We start from the raw sequence: 17,999 nt of genomic DNA, 5'->3' as shown, positions 1-17,999 counted from the left end.
TGGAGTCTGCTGTCTCTTTATTTTCTTCCCTTCTTTGGAAAAAGGATGAAAAATGGATGAAAACATCGACCATAAGGCTCCAAACAGAACTCATTTTCACCGCTTTGTTTTTTTTTTTCTTCTTTTGGTCACCTCAATGATGACCTTCATTACTGTTCTCTTTTTTTGTCACAAACCATGATTCTGATCTGAAAGAAGATAAGCTGCAAAATGTGACATTCATACACAAAAATACAGACAGCTCGTCTTCTCTCTAGACACGTGACATGCTGGTACCTCCAGAGTACACATGTTGACAGGTGCCTGCCGTGAGAACAATTCCTCAGCTCAGACTCGTTTAACTCCCTCACTCCTTGTGACCACAGCATCATTCAGGAATCGCAGGTGACTTAAAAACTGAAACAATAAAAGGGAAACAACCAAACAAAAAGTACAGAAATATTCTTCAAAGAGTCCTGCATTTTGGCGGCGCAGGAACAGGGAGGACCTTTCTCTCCTTGACGACCTCTCACCCGCCCAGTGCTTGATTTGGCCCAAATGTGTATGCAAATACTTGTACGTGTGTAAACATTTTCTTTTTTTAAGTGGATAAGAAATTTTGGATGTGTTTTTTTTTGAGGACGTGAAGCTCCTCAGGAGGTATTGGTGATGGGTTTGTATTTCTTGAGGCGGGTCCACTGTCCTGTGGAGTAGTTCATTTCGAAGACTGTGTCCACCAGCATGGTGGTGCTGCCGGTGCCGTCGGCTTTGGGCAGAACCTCTGTGTGTTCGCTCAGCTTGATCTGGATGATGTCCCCCTGCTCCGGGCACGGGTTCTCTGCAAGACAGGTGGGAGGAAACTGGTTATTATTGGACCAACAGATCTGTGTGTCTGTTTAGGAACCATCAGCCTCACCCCTTTGTTGTTAGCTGCTGATGGTCTGTCAAGCTGTCGGAGCTAGCATGTAACCCACACTGCCTCTAACTGCACTCCCTGAAGAAATATTGTGGCTAATGTGTTTGAAGGATGTATCCAGGATGTCAAACTGAATCAGCAGCGAAAACAGGTAAAAAGATAAGGATAGAAGCTGAAGTGACCCTGGCAATATTTCTTCTTTGTTTTAGTTAGTGATGAAAAGGCTAATTTGCAAGAGGTCTGCCAGGAAACACTCAGTTGTCATAGTGACAGGAGTAATTTGTTGTGCCTGCACATTTAAATATGTGAATCAGTCACTCAGTGAGAGACTGTTTAATTATTTATTTATTTATTGATCAGGCAGCGAGTGAGATTACTGCTGAGTACCTCTGGATCCAGCCATGAAGCCCAGGATGAGGGCCTTCTCTGGTCTGGTGACCTTGTTGGCCGTCTTGAACATCTCCTGGGCAGCGTACATCTGGTCTCTCTGAGGAACAGAAGCAGCATGCAGCAGAGAACTTAGCTGGAGGACACATCTTTATTGTATCTTTGAAGGACTCGATGCTCTGTGCCTCCACCTTACCGTGAGTGACAGGTTCTTTTTGGGCTGTGGCTGAGGTGGCGTAGGGGTTGGTGTTGGGGTGGGGGTCTGCGGTGTGCTCGGAGGCTGGGTGGGGGTCTCTGGCTGGCTGGCAGTCGCAGCCGCTGGGGGCCCGTTGCTGGCGGGGGTGGAGACTGGCGTGCTGGGGGACGTTGGGGTTGCGGGATTCGCCGTGTTGCTCGCGTTGTACATAGGCGTCCTCTGTTTGTACTGACCTGGTAAGGTGGCAGTGGCGGTGGCGCCAGCGCCCGCTGTTGCTGACTCCTCTGGTTGGCGAGCCGACTGCAGCGTGTCCCGTCCTGAACCACCAGCATTTGCTTCAGAGGAGGTTGGTAAAGAAAAGACATCGTGAGATTGACAGGATTCTCTGCTGACGCCTGCAGGGGACGTCTTTGAACCAATAAGTGTATGAAAGCCCTGACCCCTGGATGTGAGAGGAATTTTTGTTTGAGCCAACAATACAGTGCTATGTGATCTTGTCTAACCTGGCTGGGCCTCGGAGCTGGGAATGTAAGAGGAGGAGGGGACCATGCTGGGTGTGGCCGGTAGGTAGCTGGTAGACGGCAGAGGATTCTCGTTCAATGCCCCCAGTTTCTGAAACACAAAACCGTATTTGTTAGGACAGAGCCAGGGAAAAAGTGAGTGGGATGGTGAGGGGGCGGCGGTAATATGAGACCAAACAGGAGAAATCCAGAATGTCTGAGTGATGTGAACATGTGGAGTCACGTACCTGTGCAGAGACGAGGCCGGCAGCGTAGTCGGGTGTGGTGTTTTCCACCACGGCTGCTTCTTCTTTGGCTGCTTTCTCTCCGGCCTCCGTTTCTATGGCAGAAAAAAACGTTAATACTGGGTGACAAGTTCATGGTGCAGCTCTAAAACTTGGGCTGAAGGAGGCTGGAAACTAGGGACGATAAATAAACTTGTGACAACAGCAACATTACTGATTACAGCAAACATTTTACAAGATATTTGTCCACGACGCTCAACATCTGTTAATTGCTGTATGAAGTTACTACTAGTGCAAGCTGAACATTTCCTACTGCCGTAACTTCACATTAAAAGCACTTAACTGAGGAAACAAGACATTTATTGTGAAATAGTCACAGGACATACGATGTACTCGTCAGTGAGATTAGCACTACTGCTATCGTTAATCAAAAATGTGGTCAACAGTCATTTTTGGCACTTCTTGAGAGGATCGGTTAGAAATATTGCAAAGGCTCTATTGCTTTCCGCTTTGACGTCAAATCCTCTGCTAGACTTGCCAATCAACCCTTGCCACATGATAATTTAAATCTGACTGTGCCGCTCTGCTGCTGTTCAAAGCAGACACTTTCAGTTTATAACTGCAGCATCTGTCGTCCAGCTATTGAAAAAAAAAAGAAAAGAAGCAAAACCACAGTGTGGGCGGTGGGCAAGTGGTGTAACCGGTGAATGCCAGAACACCATGTAACACTGGTAACACTGGCTACTTTGGCGAGCCAACAGGAAACACATTTACCCAAAGTCTTTCTTCTCCTCTTTGCTTCTCTCCCAGCTCCGACCATATCCAGCTCTGAAATATCTAACAGCTGAAAAGAAGAAAGAACAAGACGAACGCAACTGTGGTCAGCGTGAGGGAAATTACATACAACAGACGTGATACTTAATAAGGCAGGATTCAGTTTTAAGTTTTTGGGTTCATTCTCTTAAATCTGGTCATTACCTTGACCCCTCTCTCCTTACGCAGGGGCGTCCGTGCAGGGGCAATAGGTGTGCGGTTACTGGGAGGGCTGAACATACTGGGAGCAGTGGGACTGCGGAAAGGGGCCTTGGGAATCCCCTTGAGAGGAGCTGTGATACAAAAATTAATACATGGATCAGCAACAGTAACAGAAGTCAAATTTTTGACTGAAGAAAATAATGATATGTTGCTTTTTAGCAGCATTGAAAGAGCAGATGTTTAGGTGCGTTTATTGATCTTCAACTTACTTGTAGTGTCAATCTTTTTGACCAATCCTCTCCCTTTGGCGTGAAAAGGCACTCCGGCTGTCTTTTTTAGCTGCTGGGCTGTCTCTGTGGCTAGAGTAGAGAGGAGAACAATATAACTTTGAATAAAGACACTGCACAATAGCAGATTCTTACATTCAAACAAGGACATGAAGAGTTACAAAGAAACTCAACTACCTCTCTGGGACAGTTAAACTGTTAACAAACACTACGGCAAGCCCATTTAACATTTAATCAATAGCAGTTCCTTATGTGTTTCCTAAAAGTCCTGCCGATTAAATGTAAAAGGGGCTTGCTAAATAAATACACACTATGATTTTCTAACAAATCTAAATATGCACCAGTATTTTGAAATATCAGTGTGCATTAGTTACAGTTTAGAGCAACTTACATTTCTGTAGCAGCTCTGCCCTGAGGGTTGCACTTTTAGGCTTCCTCTTCAGCTGGAAATGTTTGACGGGGGGTGTGAGGGGTCCCACCAGAGTGGTTAACGCACTCTTGTTCAGGTACTGGCACTCCAGAGGAAGCATGGCAGGCGCCTCACACTCGCTCACTGGGGAGGAGAGGGTAAACATCTGGTTGACATGTCAGCAGAGTGAAACTGAAAAATGTGCTGTGACACTGAGAGATCATTACGAGGCCTGAATAACTTTGAGAATAGAGGTGTCTGAATTCTGTGCAAACAACCTACAGTAAGCACACAGCAGAGGGTCTGCAGAAACACTTCAGATATAAATCTTCTCTATAAACTCAGTTTACTTGGCTTTCACTCAGCTCGACTTCCTATTCACTTGTCGAGTTCACACCAAATTAGGTGTTGCAGCAAAAACACTGATTCTCCTTCTCTCATTTGCATGTGCAGCCTGGCGCAAAAAGTTTTAACATAAATAACTTTTGGAAACCCAACCAGATGTCATGCAGCAGCAGCTAATAACGTTACCAGCAATCAGGCCTAAAGACGCCCACAGTCCACAGGAAAAAGTCATGCAGTCTCTTTCAATCATTTAATATTATAGTGAGTAAAATAATAAACAAAGTATGCTTGTGTGTTGGCTGTGTACTATCCTACAAAGGAGAGAAGCTGCTTTGTTTGTGTGTGTGTGAACTGTATCTTTTTTGGCACTAAAGACGGTACAGTCACGATAATCAAAAGGAATTCTGCAGGTCTTTGCAGCCAACATTAACAAACTCACAGAGGACAAGTACTCTGTCACCAAGATGAGAGATTGGCTCTCTATACTCGGTCTCTACCCTCCACTCCCCCACAGCTGCACAACCCTGCAGCTCACTGCCCTAACGCCTGATATGATGTGTATGCAGCCTTGAGCAGGTTTCATATTAAGGTATAACAACCAGTGATGCACTCAGAACAGGAAATTCCCACACTTATCAACCACAGTACACCATGATTGTCTACACTACGAGCAACTTTGTTGGTTAACCAAACTCACTTGTAAGTGCCTTTACCAAAACAGTAGTGTAAGTATAACAAGATAATATATTTTGGGCAGGGCAACACAATGGTTTGAGTTGAAGGTGTGAGAAAGAATAGTATCAGTAACACTGTTAACACTGTGCTACATTACAGAGAAATACAAAACCGTCCTAATGAACCTTCATTAATATAGGCCTATATTTTATCTACAAGTGCACGTCACACACTGAGCGAGCCGCCTGTTAATGACGCTGTGGGCTAATGGGCATGTAGCTACTTCCATGTTTCAGATGATACGTCATGTTTGTAGTCGACCAATGAAGATGAGTTTACATATCACCTTGGGTTTGTACTTCACCTTCTCAAAATGATCCCACACTTTGGATTTCCTGCCCGACATGTTATTAACTAACTATTAACTGTGGAATAACCGCAGGTACCAGCCCTGGAAATGTTGTATCTTTAACCACCTGAAAACGTGAGGTCGGGCACTACTCTTGTGCCTTTTCTGTGCCAGCTTTCAAGAGTATGGCAGCAGGTTGCGTCTGAGGTTGCTAAGCAACCTTAACAAGCATTGTATAGACTATTTATTTGAGTGCCTGTGTCTGTCGTCCGTGGGACAGACGTAAAGCTCTGGGTAGCCCTGCACTAACATGATCAACTTTTCCGTATTTATCAGACTGAATGTTTACAGAAGAAGGAAAAGATATCTGTCGGCTGTGATTGGTTTGTAACGTGACTCCTGTCTGTCTGCTGAGAGTGGCCACTTCCTGTGTCTGTCCTTTCAAATTAAATGCCCACATGGTCCAGTCATATAAGTTTTGATTTATTTTGACAAGGCGCAATGTAGCAGTGGGAGTCAGTGAGGGGTCACCACAGCTTAATGAACATAAAGACACAGTCACACGCTCTCTACCTTTCTCCCTGAGCTCTCCAAGAATATCCTGCACATTTGGATTCTGCTCCTCCAAGTCCAGATTGAGAGAGCCAGTCTCTGGGAAGGACTTGAGGATGTCTGCAACCATCAGCACCCAGGGCTCTGAATCCACCGTAGCCAGCTGGATTATCTCCGACAGCGCCTCCTTCATCTGGCCAGAGAGGAAGACCGTGTCAGTGAAACCAATTTAAGAAACAACAGATGAATGCACTGTCTAAGGAGTTCATGATCACTGAATAACTGAAAACAAATAATTCATTTAACTGACAATATCAAAAGAATAAAGGTCATTACATTTAAGGCTGTTTCATTTTGTTTGATCAATTGTTCATTTCAGTCTTGTTGCTGTGTTTCTGAGTAGGTGAAGGTCTATTAGAACTGAATCTGATTTAACCTTTGCTTTTATCTGTTGGGGAGCAATCAGTTCATCTCAGGTCATTTGTGTGCAAGACGTACAGCTAAGATTAGTCATGTCATCTGACTTTTTTGTTCTGCTATGTAAAACTTCACGAGAGCCACCTGCTGACAAATAAACAAAAAAACAAGCATATCGAAGAAGTCACCTTTGGCTTTGGCTCTCTGGTGGACGTTATACAAAATATTCTGAGGTTTAAGACCAAACAATTAATCCTTTGATCAAGAAACTGATCAGCAGATTCATCAGCAATGATGAAAATAATTATTAGTTCAGTTGCAGCCCAAATGTTAAGTTGTTTAAATCAGCTAAGCTCCACTCTGAGCAGCTACAACACAGTAATCTATCAGTAATAGTGAAAAATATATGACTCTGATTAGAGACATTCCGTCAAGCTCTTTTATTTTCTATATCTTTTTATATTTGACAAACAATTTACTCTTAACACTTCTGTACTAAAAGGATGTTGGAGTTTTTTAACATTTAAGTAATGCTACTTTTACTTAAATAAAACATCTCAACACCTTTTCCACCTTTAAGAAGACCCCTACATCAGGCATGTCTAAAGTCCAGGCGGGGGGCCAATCGTGGCCCGCAGATGGCCCTCAGCTTTTCTTTTAAAATAAACTTTAAGTGGCTTGCCACACAAAATTGGTTGATCAAGTTAGTTCATTCAGCATTTTTCTCTTCACCCATGGAGTTCATACACATGCACCAACTAGGAACTATACAGGCAGAACTACTACGTTTTCATAAACAGATGGTAAACATGCAAATGAACAGCTACCTAGCAGCAGACGTGGTCAAAGCAAAAAAACGTAGTCGACAGCCAGAGCTGCCACGTTCAGGAGCAGTGGAAAGTTGACTACTTTTTCACTCAGCAATGAAACTGTTGCTTTTGTCTCATTTGTATGTGCGTTTTTTTATGCTTGATGCAAGGCGCAGCTGGCCCTTAAGTACTTTCACATTATCTGATCCTGCTCCCATTCAAACAGTTTTGACACCCCTGCCCTAAATCTGTCTCTCTGAATTGTAAACACAGTATATTTACCATATTTTGCTTTTTAACTGTTTACTTATTATAGTAGAGTTGCGGCGGTATATGGGTTTTAAGGTATACCATAATATTAAATTGATAGTTATCACACCGTGTATATTTGCTTATCTATGATAATGAAAACAAATGCAACTAGATGAAGAATCTCATCTTCATCTTAGTTGTTTCAAAAGGGAGACTTTTTACACAAACATTTAAAAAATAGTTTTAAGTTTCAATTGTAGTAATAAAACAATTGGTCAACCAAAAATAACCCCTCTGTTTTTATTCCTTTCAGGGTATTTTGACCTCTAATAATAATAATAATAATAATAATAATAATAATGTAATACCGTGATATTTTCCGAGATGATTATCCTACAGTGAAAATCTCATACCGCTGCAACCCTAATGGGTACTTATTACATTGCTTGTGTTATTTTACAGATGCTTCTCGTTTGCACTGTCCCCTTTGCTGCTGTAATGATACATATTTCCCTGCCGTGGGACTGATAAAGGATCATCTTATTTTACCTTACCTTATGTCTTACATTAAGACACATCTTGGACTATTATCCCTGTATATTTCACACTGCAATCACTCACTGTAGCTGTAGTCTGATATCTCAAGATTTAGTTTTGCTGTCTGGTCCTGGTGCACAGACTAAGATGGGAAAGAATGCTTTTATGTGCTCTGCTCCTCTTGCTTGGAATAACCTTCAAAAAGATTTGAAACCATGTGAAATGGCCCCTTTGCCTGACTTTAAAGCTCTCATGTGTACAAGGATGAATGAGTCGACTGGGTGTCATTGTGTGTAGGTGTTCTAATATTGTTTACATGTTACTGTATTTCTTTTATGTTCTCTATTGTGCAGCTGTTTTGGCTGTAACTTTTTGTGTGCTGCTGTGCTGCCAGGTCTCCCTTGTAAAAGAAATGGGACTTACCTGGTTAATAAGGAAATATATATGCATATTCTCACTACTGTGAACTTTTGCACATCCTGCACAAGCTACACAGCTTTCCCATACTCATCAGCTATACTGTGCACATTAGTTACTGCATTTTGCAAAGTACTTTTTGTAGTCTACGGGTTATTTGTGGTCTTGACTTTAGCTGCATTTCCCTCCAATGTGTTCCCTCTTGTTATGTTCATTGTGTGCATTAAGGCAAATTCTGTTTAAGTGAACGCCTCCTTGACAATAAACCTTATTCTGACTACACAGTATATTATATTCAAATGAGTAGAGGGACTACGAGGATCTCAGATCAGATACTTTTGGCAGAGGTGATGGTGTTAAACATGCTGTGTGAATATGCAAGACACTGTGATGACGGGTATCTAACGTTAAAGGCAGCTGAACAAGTGATATGTCGGACTCGGTGCTGGTACCGCCCTCCAGCTCAGTCACTTAGCCCTCTTGTGCCCATCCCACCATAATGTCTGTACGAGTCCCGCTAGGCTAATGCTTCCCGCTGTCGCTGGTAAACCTCTGCTGAAAAAACACGGCTACGATCGACGTTAAATGGTGTAGCTACCTAACGTTAACGTTAAATCGTGTAAATGTTCTGTTGAAGCTGAGGTAAAGGCGGTCGCAGGAATAACACCAGCTTTGTATTTCTGACGCTCGCTAACGACATTAACCGTCGCCAATAATTACAGATAGCAAGCTAACGCTAGCCTAATAGATTTATAAGCGTAGTTTGACGTTTCACCGGCAGCCTGAGACAGTCACTTGAACAGCGATCTATTTTTATATTTTTAAAGCAACTAGACAGACATTAAGCTTTATTAATAGATGCGTATTGACGTTATTAGCGTACTTTACCTGCCAGGCTAACCGCTAGCTAACGCACAGCAACCCACCTCGTCAACGGTTCGCCTGGGAAGATGCAGCATCCCGAGCAGGAGTTTGAGCTTCACCGGGGGCGATAAGCTCGAGAAACACAGCCGTATGTTGTCAATTACTGACACGGTGAGGAGAGAGGCGATGCTTGGAGGCGTCCACAGCTCGTCCGTGGATCCCAATTTGTTATGAAGCCACAGGCCGGTGTCGCTGTCCTTCATCGACGCCATCTTGGAAAAAGAAGTGTTTTGAGTTCGGGCATTTTAACGGGCTACCTAAGAAAACAGTCAGGACCCCGCCCACACCGGGGTCGAGGGCATTTCACTTGACAACAATGAGCCATAAAAAATATTAAAATTAAAAAAAACAGGTGTTTTTCATCTGGAGTACTGTAGCAATATATATCAGTTTTGTTTAGCCATATGTTGTGTTGTTTTAAATAAAGTTAAGTTACGCCTTACAAGTGTCACTGTGTATGGGTATAACTCGCATAAAGGTGCATATTATTCAATTTTTTCCTACTTATTATTTTTTTAATGAACTTATTTTAAATTACATTTATTCTTTACCATGCATAGTACCAACTGGACCATAACCCACTCAATGCTCCATACTATACACTGTACTGTACTGTCCTGTCCTCAGTGTTGGGAAGGTTACTAGCTAGTTACCCTAACTAGTTACCCTGTTAAAATGTAATTCGTAATGTAATTGAAAATTACTTCATCAAACAGTACACTACAGGTGCACACCACATTACTTTTTGATTACTTTAAACAATAAAGCTGAAAAATGTCCGAAAAGAGGCTTTGCCAAAAGAATGCACTCCTACACGGCGAAAAGATACAGAGCAAAAGAGTAAATGTTTTATTTTACATATAAACTTCTTATCAAAGAGAATACATTCAAATGTAACCCCTCTGTAATTATCAACATTTTGATTAGTAACTGTAATTACATGTTTTTCTTAGTAACTTTAGCTGATTACAATTATATTTATCTAGTAATTTTGTTACCGTAACTAGTTACCCTCCAACACTGACTATACTATACTATACTATGGGCTACTACCCCATATTACATATGATGTTCTGATTTATTGCTGTACTATAATATGTTATACAAGCAAATATTATTTATATTATATAGTTATTATTATTACCATTACATTGTGCCTTATATTATACTATACTGCACTATATCATGCTGTATTACTTCAATGTTATACCATCTTACCACATCATATACTGAATTTCTATTCTGCTATATTAATACAGAAAATACTAAGTATTAATCACAGTTATTCTGGTGTACAGTGTTCACATAGATACTGGACTCACTGCCATCAGTCATTGTATTAATAGTGTCATTTTACCTTGTAACTTTTTTGTAATGTTTTTTACAATTCATATTTTTCATTTCTGCTCATATAGAATTAGTTGTTTTCATTTTTTCCACTTCTCTTTTTATCTTTACTTATTTCTGCCCTTGTGCTGCTGCAACACCTGACTTTCCCCTTGGGGATCAATAAAGGTTCTCCCAGGTTCTCCCAAATGAGCTGCGGTTTGTTGTGGTATTTTAATGGTGGTAATTTGGTTTACTTTGGGACTATGCACTTCTAAAGCAGAGTATCAACTGATGTGACAATGGTGGGTTACTTTATTGTACTTTATTGCCTTATCTAGAGACCCTACCTGCCACCCTGACATTGCCTATTAGAAACAATGAAAAAATATATTTTTTAAACCACCACTGCAAAAAGTGCAAGTGTCAAAAGTATTACAATATCTGCAATTATAAAATATGTAAACTGTATATGCACATTGCATTATTGTATTATATATTATAATAATCAAAAGAGATCCTGTAGTTCAGTAAAAGTAGCAATACTGCATTGTAAAAACACTACAAATACTCGGTTTTACTGCTGTAAATGTAGGCTAAAAGTAAAAGTAATTATAATATAGAAGGGCTGAGAGTGTTATAGTTACTTAGGTTATGTATTAGCATGCAAGCAGCAGTTTAATGTGGTAGCTGATGGAGATAAAGCACATTTTAAGACTTTATAAATGTTGAATCAATTATTTTTACAATTTATACATATTTTATAAACTGTTCACGTACTTGGTTGACCTTAATCTGAAAAAATAACTAGCAACCAAAGCTGTAAAATAAATGTAGCTGAAGTAAAGTACAATATTTCCCTCTGAAATTTGAGGCCTGGCAAAAAAACGGAAATACACAAGCAAAGTACAAAGTACTGCACTAATAGAATTAATTAATTAGCTCTTAATTGTATGACTATGACTGCACCTAAATAAAAATAGGCCTGCTTATCTCGAATCTCTTATAAGATGATACAGTTTGTTTGTCAAGGCTTTTATTTTGAACGTTTTCACCGGAAGTCTTGATTCCGTTCCCAAAGCGAATTTCAGATGAGCTATGCGCATGCGCACTCCGTTAATCCACATTAAACAATCCTAGGTGGGCATCTTGCGCTGTTCGGCCAAATACCATCGACTGATTGACGGTAGGAAAACATGTAGTTTGTTAAATTAATAGTAATTCTGATTTGTGGACTGTATTTTTGAAACACGTACAAATATTTAACGATGAAAACTGGACTGTTCTTTAAACAAAGCCCTTCAGAATCTGTCATTTCAGTGACTGACGGCCGTGTAGGACATTTTCCGTTGATGTATTTAACCACATACCTGCACATTTTGTTTCTGATTTTAAAGGGTAGTCCATCACATCTTCACCATGGCATCCGGTGGATATCTGCAGGCAACGGTGCTCCTTCTGGCGGTCCAGCTCCTGTGTCTCGGTGCAGCTGATGCGGATCAGGAGGCTGGGACTGTCATCCCTGCCGAAAGTAGGTGGATTTAAATATGTTATTTATATGTTTTCTGCCTGTTCAGAGCAGGTTTTCAAATGTTTATCAGGTGGGAATCTGTCTGCACAGTGATGGTTTCATTCCCCACAGGGGTTTCCTATTGGGAATTGTATGTCATCCTAATTGGTGTGTATATCACAGCATGAAAAATGGGCCTCTGCTGCTACTTTAAGACCCGTTTCATCATCTGTACCAGGTTGAAACAGATAACCTAGGATTGTCTTTTGCAGCCAACACTGATGATAATTGGAAATTTCACCCATTTTTATGAAAACAAGTGTGTAATTCAGGCTTCTCCACACTTATATTTACAGTTGTCAAGATGGAAGTCTGAATAACATTTATCCCCAGTTAAAGCCAGATGAGTTAATGCACCAGGAATAGCTCCGCCAAGTCAGATTTTGTACGTTTTTAAAGGAGATATATCACAATCTTCCCTTTTACAGATAAAAAGTTTAATTCACAAGCAACAAAACAGACCGTTGCTCAATTTAGTCCACTCAGGGGCTTTGCAGCTACAGCTTTACTAAGTACGGTATGACCACGAGCTCATGGTGGCTGATATTATCTCAAGTTAGCAAACCTTATGTAAAGGTCCGGGGACCCAAAGTGTCAGCCTTCACCTGCAAAATGTCTCTCAAATTAACACATACCAACCAGGAAGAAACTCAATATGACCACAAAGAGACACTAAAAGACCACAGAGAAAAGCAAAGGAACTGCAAAGACACAAAATAACTACAAAAACAGGCAAAACAACCTCACAAGACAAGAAACGACTATAAAGTGACACAAAACAACCAAAAGAAGACATAAAATTACCTCAAAGTGACACAAAATTACTCTAAACACTCATATAGTTACCTCAGAGGGAGCCAGACGACTACAAACAGACACAAAACAACCAAAAAATACAGAAATTTACCACAAAGAAACACAAATTACTTCAGCAAGAGACAAAATTACCTCAAAGAGACCCAAATGGTGACAAAAAGACACAACTCCTAAGTAGGAGAGGTGGTGGGGCCCTTTGCATCTGTGCCCACAGTCCTGTTTCTCATAATCCGCCCATGAGCTAACTGACATCTCAGAATTAAGTCACTGACCTCATGTGAATCTCTTAATTTCTGATATTTTTCTTCTTGTTTGCAGGTCGCCCATGTGTGGACTGTCATGCATTTGAGTTTATGCAGAGGGCACTGCAAGATCTAAAGAAGACCGCGTTCAATCTTGATGCCAGGGTAGGTGAAGTTTTCTTGTCAGAGGCAGAGGCCCTGTATTATTGCAGATATTTTTATTATGTTATATAAAAATGGTTTGACACAAACATTTTAAATACTGTTTGTGTGGTCAACAATGAACCTTTAAAGTCAATAACAAATGTTTTATTTCTACCTTTACCACAAAGAGCACTGTATTTTACTGCATTATCTCTGATTGAGGATCAGTTCCAGCATGTTTAGGAGAATTATCTTTTAATGAATATATGTGAGGTGGGGGGGACTCAAGCCAAGTCATGTGACTGGAGTCACAAATTTCAGGACACTGATAAAAGGTTTGACTTCACTTTGACTTGGTATTCATGGCTATAGACTTTAGTTAGACTTGAGACAGATGAATGGAAAACACTTGACTTTTTAGAAATTAAATAGTTGCATTTTTCTAGATATTGAGAAGTTATGTTTTGTTTTTGAAACACAATTGGGTGATTTCTAGCGCAATGTGCACAAACCTGGCAACCTACAAGGATGCCAAGAGACAAGCAGCCATCATGGAGGCGGTTAGTCCAAAAATAATAAAATTTGGAGTTGAGGATTATGTTGTCGATGGCAGTAGTTAGAAGAGAACAGCGGTATGCAAGGTCTGCAGCTCAATAATGAGTAACAAGACCACCACAACCTCTTCTTCCATCTTCCGTCACTACAAAACCCCCCCAAAAACACATAAATCTGTCTTCTTTTTTTTATATGACTTGACTTGTGACTTGCTTTACCTGAGTAATGACTACACTTGTCTTACTTGATTTATAGTAGTGACTTGACTTACTTGACACTCACCACAGTAACTTGGGACTTGCTTGAGACTTGCACATGTGTGACTTACTCCCACCTCTGGCATATAGCCCCAACAACCTCCACCAAGATAGTTGGGCAGCTGGTATGTTGCCTGAGAGGCAAAATGCGGAAAACAAAAAACTGTGCAGTTTAAGTTTAAGAGTTTTTCCGATCTGGAGTTTGACAGGTGGAAAGTAAGAGGACACCGTCTTTTAGTAAATTAATTAAACTGAAACTGTGAACGTGACCGGGCAAAAATTAGATCTTGAAAAGTAGAAATGATGCCTTTTAGTTATGCTCATGTTTAAATTAGGGCTAAGCTCGGTTGAATTGGTGTGTGGATATTTCCTCTGCCATCCTCCAAAAATGGTAGAAACCTCAGAAAGAGTAACTGAGGAGGGATTCCTCTCCCAGGAAAGTCGTGTGTATATGATATATACATATGTTATATGTAATACAACCCTGATCGGTGGGAACCTGTGAGATGAGAAAGCACAAGAGCTCCGGGCTCTGGGGAAGAAGCCAAGTTAGTGACATGCATTAATGGGACATGAGCGTTTGCAAATGGACAGTGAGAGAAAGGGGAGCTCAGAGTGTAACAGGAAGACCTCAGGCAGACTGGGCATACATGAGCCTAACTAGGGGCTGGTCCAAGGAAAGCCTGAGCCAGCCCTAACTATAAGAGCCAGCCCTTACTATAAGCTTTATCAGAGGGTAAAGTCTTAAGTCTACTCTTAAATGTGGAGATGGTGTCTGCCTCCCTTTTATTTAACATTGAAGGCACAAAAAAAGAATGGTAGTTACATTTTAAAGCACAGTTTTGTACTGATTCTCTCTTTTAACTAACTGAAAAAAGTGCAGTATCTTTTAAAACTGTGGTTCCCAACTGGTGGATCGCAGTCCAAAAGTGGTTTATAGTTCCATTCTGAATGGACCACAAGTGACTCACGAATGTGTCAAGTTTGTAAAAAACATGCTTTATCTTGACGTACAGTGAATTTCCGGCACAGAGCATTTAATTGGAAGTGCTGTTTCCTGCTGTAGAGTCAGTGACTAACAGACAGCCACTTCACAGAGACAGCAAACTAGCTCGACGACATGGCCAAACGCAAGTATGACACTGAATATATCAAACTGTGTGGACCTTGAACTAATGACTAAGGAGAAATCTGGACCTTGTGGCTGGACCAGTTGGGAACCACTGTTTTAAAATGTGTCTGTCACACATGTTGACATCGAGATGACAACAAGAAAAATGAAATATTGTGCAGTCGGAGTTAACATGCATTGACACGCTGTTTTGTCCGTTGCAGACAGAGACACTGGTGCTGAGGGCGGAGAGGAGGGCCCTGTGCGACTGTATGCCCACCAACTCGCTGCGCTGAGCACACCTGAGGACACTTGCACCTGTCATCACACCCCAACACACTGACAACAACCCTGTTCTAAACCTCTACTCATGTACAGCGACTTTCATCTTAACTTATTCACACAATAGGCACTTTATTTTATTTTCTCTCATATCACTGTTGAGTGAAGCTTTGATTTGAAACCATGCATCATAAAGGCATGTAATTGTGTTGCCTTATTTGGGACGACTTTTATACCACTGATATTTTACATTGTGAAACACATGCCTGTGAAATTAGTTTTCATCATCAGAGGGTTTGGGTCAGTTCTCATATGTCTCCTATGAAGCATAAGCTATTTTTTTGTACTTTTTAGTATTTGACTGTATAATGTAGATACAGTAGAATGCATCGATAAATTTACTTGTTGAATGTGTTGTATGAGATTAATGTTTACGACGATTATACACATCGAACTGTAGCATCACGTGGAATTTATTTAACTGCTCAAAATATTTCAGTAACAGTTTTAAATAATTAAATTAACCTAGAGGAATCAGTAAAATTTCACTGATTCAAATTAATTTATTTGCAGCCTGGTTTCCTTTGCAAAAAAGGTTGGGTAACTTCTCAAAAAAAGTTTTTTTTTCTTTGTAAGAACCATGAAGTTTTTTTTTTGCAGAAAGAAATTTTACGAGAAGTTCAAACAATATTTTCAGATTTTTTTTTTAAGGCGGAAGAAGCGTACTTGTAGGTCTTGATTTAGCACAGCACTGTAGCATGAATTTACAGCAATTTTTGTTAACCTACTGTTATTGTAGATTGTATGTATAGATTCTGTATATGTACACGGGTCTTTGTCTGACAAAGGTGTATGCAAGACTAGTAATGAACAATATAGTATCAAATTAACTATAATATGGACGGGGTATGGATAGAGGCAGGGGACATAAAGCTAGAAATAATAGTCTTATTGTTGCTTGTTCATGAACATGTTCTTTGTTAACATTATGTCACAAGATACCCCATTTATTGTCTCAATGTTGTACCTATCAATAAAAACAATGAATGATCCTTACTGCTTTTATTATTTTCTCTGGCTGGGACTTTTATCACTGATCATCAGTGTGATCTGTGATAAAGAAGCACAGTGTGGGCTTGTGCTGGCATTAATTTAGACACATATTCATTCATTTATTTATTTATTGCGGTCTCTGCTTGGTCTCACAGCTTAGTCGTAGGTGTAGCACTGTGATGACTGTAACAAATGTGTAAAGAGTATTTCCACTTCTCACACAGCAGGCCTCAAGGGCTGCAACTAATGAGCATTTTCATTATTACTGATTAATCAGCCTTTTATTTTCTTGACTCATCCATTAATTGCATCTTGAAATGTTTTTGTCTGACAAACAGTCTAAAATGAGGGTGGAGCCATATGTTGTAAACATTCGGGGCTCAGGCCAAACCCAGGGGGGCCCTGCTAAGATTTTTTTTTTCCATTTACAGCAGTTATGTGCACGACGTTTCAAGCCTCTTTAGATGATAAAATGCCTACAAATCTACAGTATTTGCTAAAGACATGATAGTCGCCGAGGAGAAAAACATTCTACGACTTACAGTGTATCTAATAGGCTTTTTCCGACAAAATAAGCAAAGATATGCCATTTTTAAATGTGGAAAACCCTGCTAAAAATAGGTGATAGTATTGTTTTTTTTACTGGTGTGTCATGTCAACATCACACACGTGCTGGAAAACAGGTAAGTAAACAATAAAAGGCAGCATGGAGGCCAGTGAAAATGTTAAGGTGGTTACCTCTTTTTTATATCAGTTACATATTCAGTCTCTCTTTCAAACTCGGTGCCAATTACTTTTTGAAGGATGTTTGAGCTCAGATAGTATCTTGTAGCATCCTGTCATTGCATTGCGTCAGAAAAGGGGTTGAAATTAACATGCCCACCCAGGTTTTTATTTCCATCACTGCTAAGTGGAGCTGATCGTAGCTGGAGCTGATAAAAACCTGTGACTATGGCCTGATCACCAACAGATTATGAGAAACTGGACCCCTGGGCACAGATATGCAAAGGGCCCCACCACCTCTTCTACACAGGGGCAAGACTCAGATGCCCTTTTTACACAGATCGCACTACAGGGCTGCTATGAAGTCCCGTCTTTATGCCTCCTTTGCATTTTTACACAGAACCAAACAAGTGTAGCATCATGGCTCTCCAGTGTGTGATTTTAGACTGCATGCTGACATTGCGGAATCAAAAAAGGCATGACAGGCATGATGTAATACAACAATGTCGGCCTCTAGTGTGACATATAACATACACATTGGCAGCGCTTTATAAACAGTAACAATGGCATTAACATGGCAATAACAATCATTTACTGCCCATGTTATATGGTGACTGATCTCATCCTCTGCTCAGAAGGTAAGAAGCTCTTGGACCTCATTATTTTCACAGTGTGTAGACATTTTCAGCTGCTCTTCTTCTTCTTTGAGTTAGCTGCTAACTGCAATCAGCTGCTTTTTAAATCTTGCG

The 17,999-nt window shown here is 40.6% G+C and overlaps 2 protein-coding genes across 2 annotated transcripts; one reads left to right on the top strand and one right to left on the bottom strand.

Annotated features, from left to right (window-relative positions):
* On the bottom strand, positions 1–9,418 carry nelfa (negative elongation factor complex member A). Its single transcript, XM_033651672.2, has 11 exons — positions 9,174–9,418; positions 5,837–6,008; positions 3,877–4,038; positions 3,468–3,557; positions 3,202–3,329; positions 2,998–3,067; positions 2,227–2,318; positions 1,982–2,090; positions 1,479–1,813; positions 1,283–1,382; positions 1–817 (listed from the first exon to the last, which is right to left on the bottom strand). The coding sequence occupies exons 1-11, from the start codon at positions 9,381–9,383 to the stop codon at positions 633–635; spliced, it is 1,653 nt and encodes a 550-aa protein (XP_033507563.1). The 5' UTR covers positions 9,384–9,418; the 3' UTR covers positions 1–632.
* A 2,159-nt stretch (positions 9,419–11,577) lies between these two features.
* nicol1 (NELL2 interacting cell ontogeny regulator 1) lies at positions 11,578–16,526 on the top strand. Its single transcript, XM_033651999.2, has 4 exons — positions 11,578–11,683; positions 11,895–12,028; positions 13,202–13,290; positions 15,417–16,526. The coding sequence occupies exons 2-4, from the start codon at positions 11,917–11,919 to the stop codon at positions 15,486–15,488; spliced, it is 273 nt and encodes a 90-aa protein (XP_033507890.1). The 5' UTR covers positions 11,578–11,683; positions 11,895–11,916; the 3' UTR covers positions 15,489–16,526.
* Positions 16,527–17,999: the final 1,473 nt, after the last annotated feature.

Source organism: Epinephelus lanceolatus, chromosome 22 (assembly GCF_041903045.1).
Source record: "Epinephelus lanceolatus isolate andai-2023 chromosome 22, ASM4190304v1, whole genome shotgun sequence".
Taxonomy (NCBI): domain Eukaryota; kingdom Metazoa; phylum Chordata; class Actinopteri; order Perciformes; family Serranidae; genus Epinephelus; species Epinephelus lanceolatus.
Note: the sequence above shows the minus strand (reverse complement) of the source record. Positions and strands in the feature narration are given on the sequence as shown.

What these genes read in the sequence shown, in the direction of transcription:
- nicol1 (XM_033651999.2), top strand. Translation starts at nt 11,917, where the DNA reads ATGGCATCCGGTGGATATCTGCAGGCAACGGTGCTCCTTCTGGCGGTC. An exon ending in GACTGTCATCCCTGCCGAAA is followed by an intron (nt 12,029 to 13,201) that starts GTAGGTGGATTT and finishes TCTTGTTTGCAG; the next exon opens with GTCGCCCATGTGTGGACTGT. An exon ending in CGTTCAATCTTGATGCCAGG is followed by an intron (nt 13,291 to 15,416) that starts GTAGGTGAAGTT and finishes TGTCCGTTGCAG; the next exon opens with ACAGAGACACTGGTGCTGAG.
- nelfa (XM_033651672.2), bottom strand. Translation starts at nt 9,383, where the DNA reads ATGGCGTCGATGAAGGACAGCGACACCGGCCTGTGGCTTCATAACAAA. An exon ending in GTAAGGAGAGAGGGGTCAAG is followed by an intron (nt 3,068 to 3,201) that starts GTAATGACCAGA and finishes TCTTCTTTTCAG; the next exon opens with CTGTTAGATATTTCAGAGCT. An exon ending in GAGGAGAAGAAAGACTTTGG is followed by an intron (nt 2,319 to 2,997) that starts GTAAATGTGTTT and finishes TTTCTGCCATAG; the next exon opens with AAACGGAGGCCGGAGAGAAA.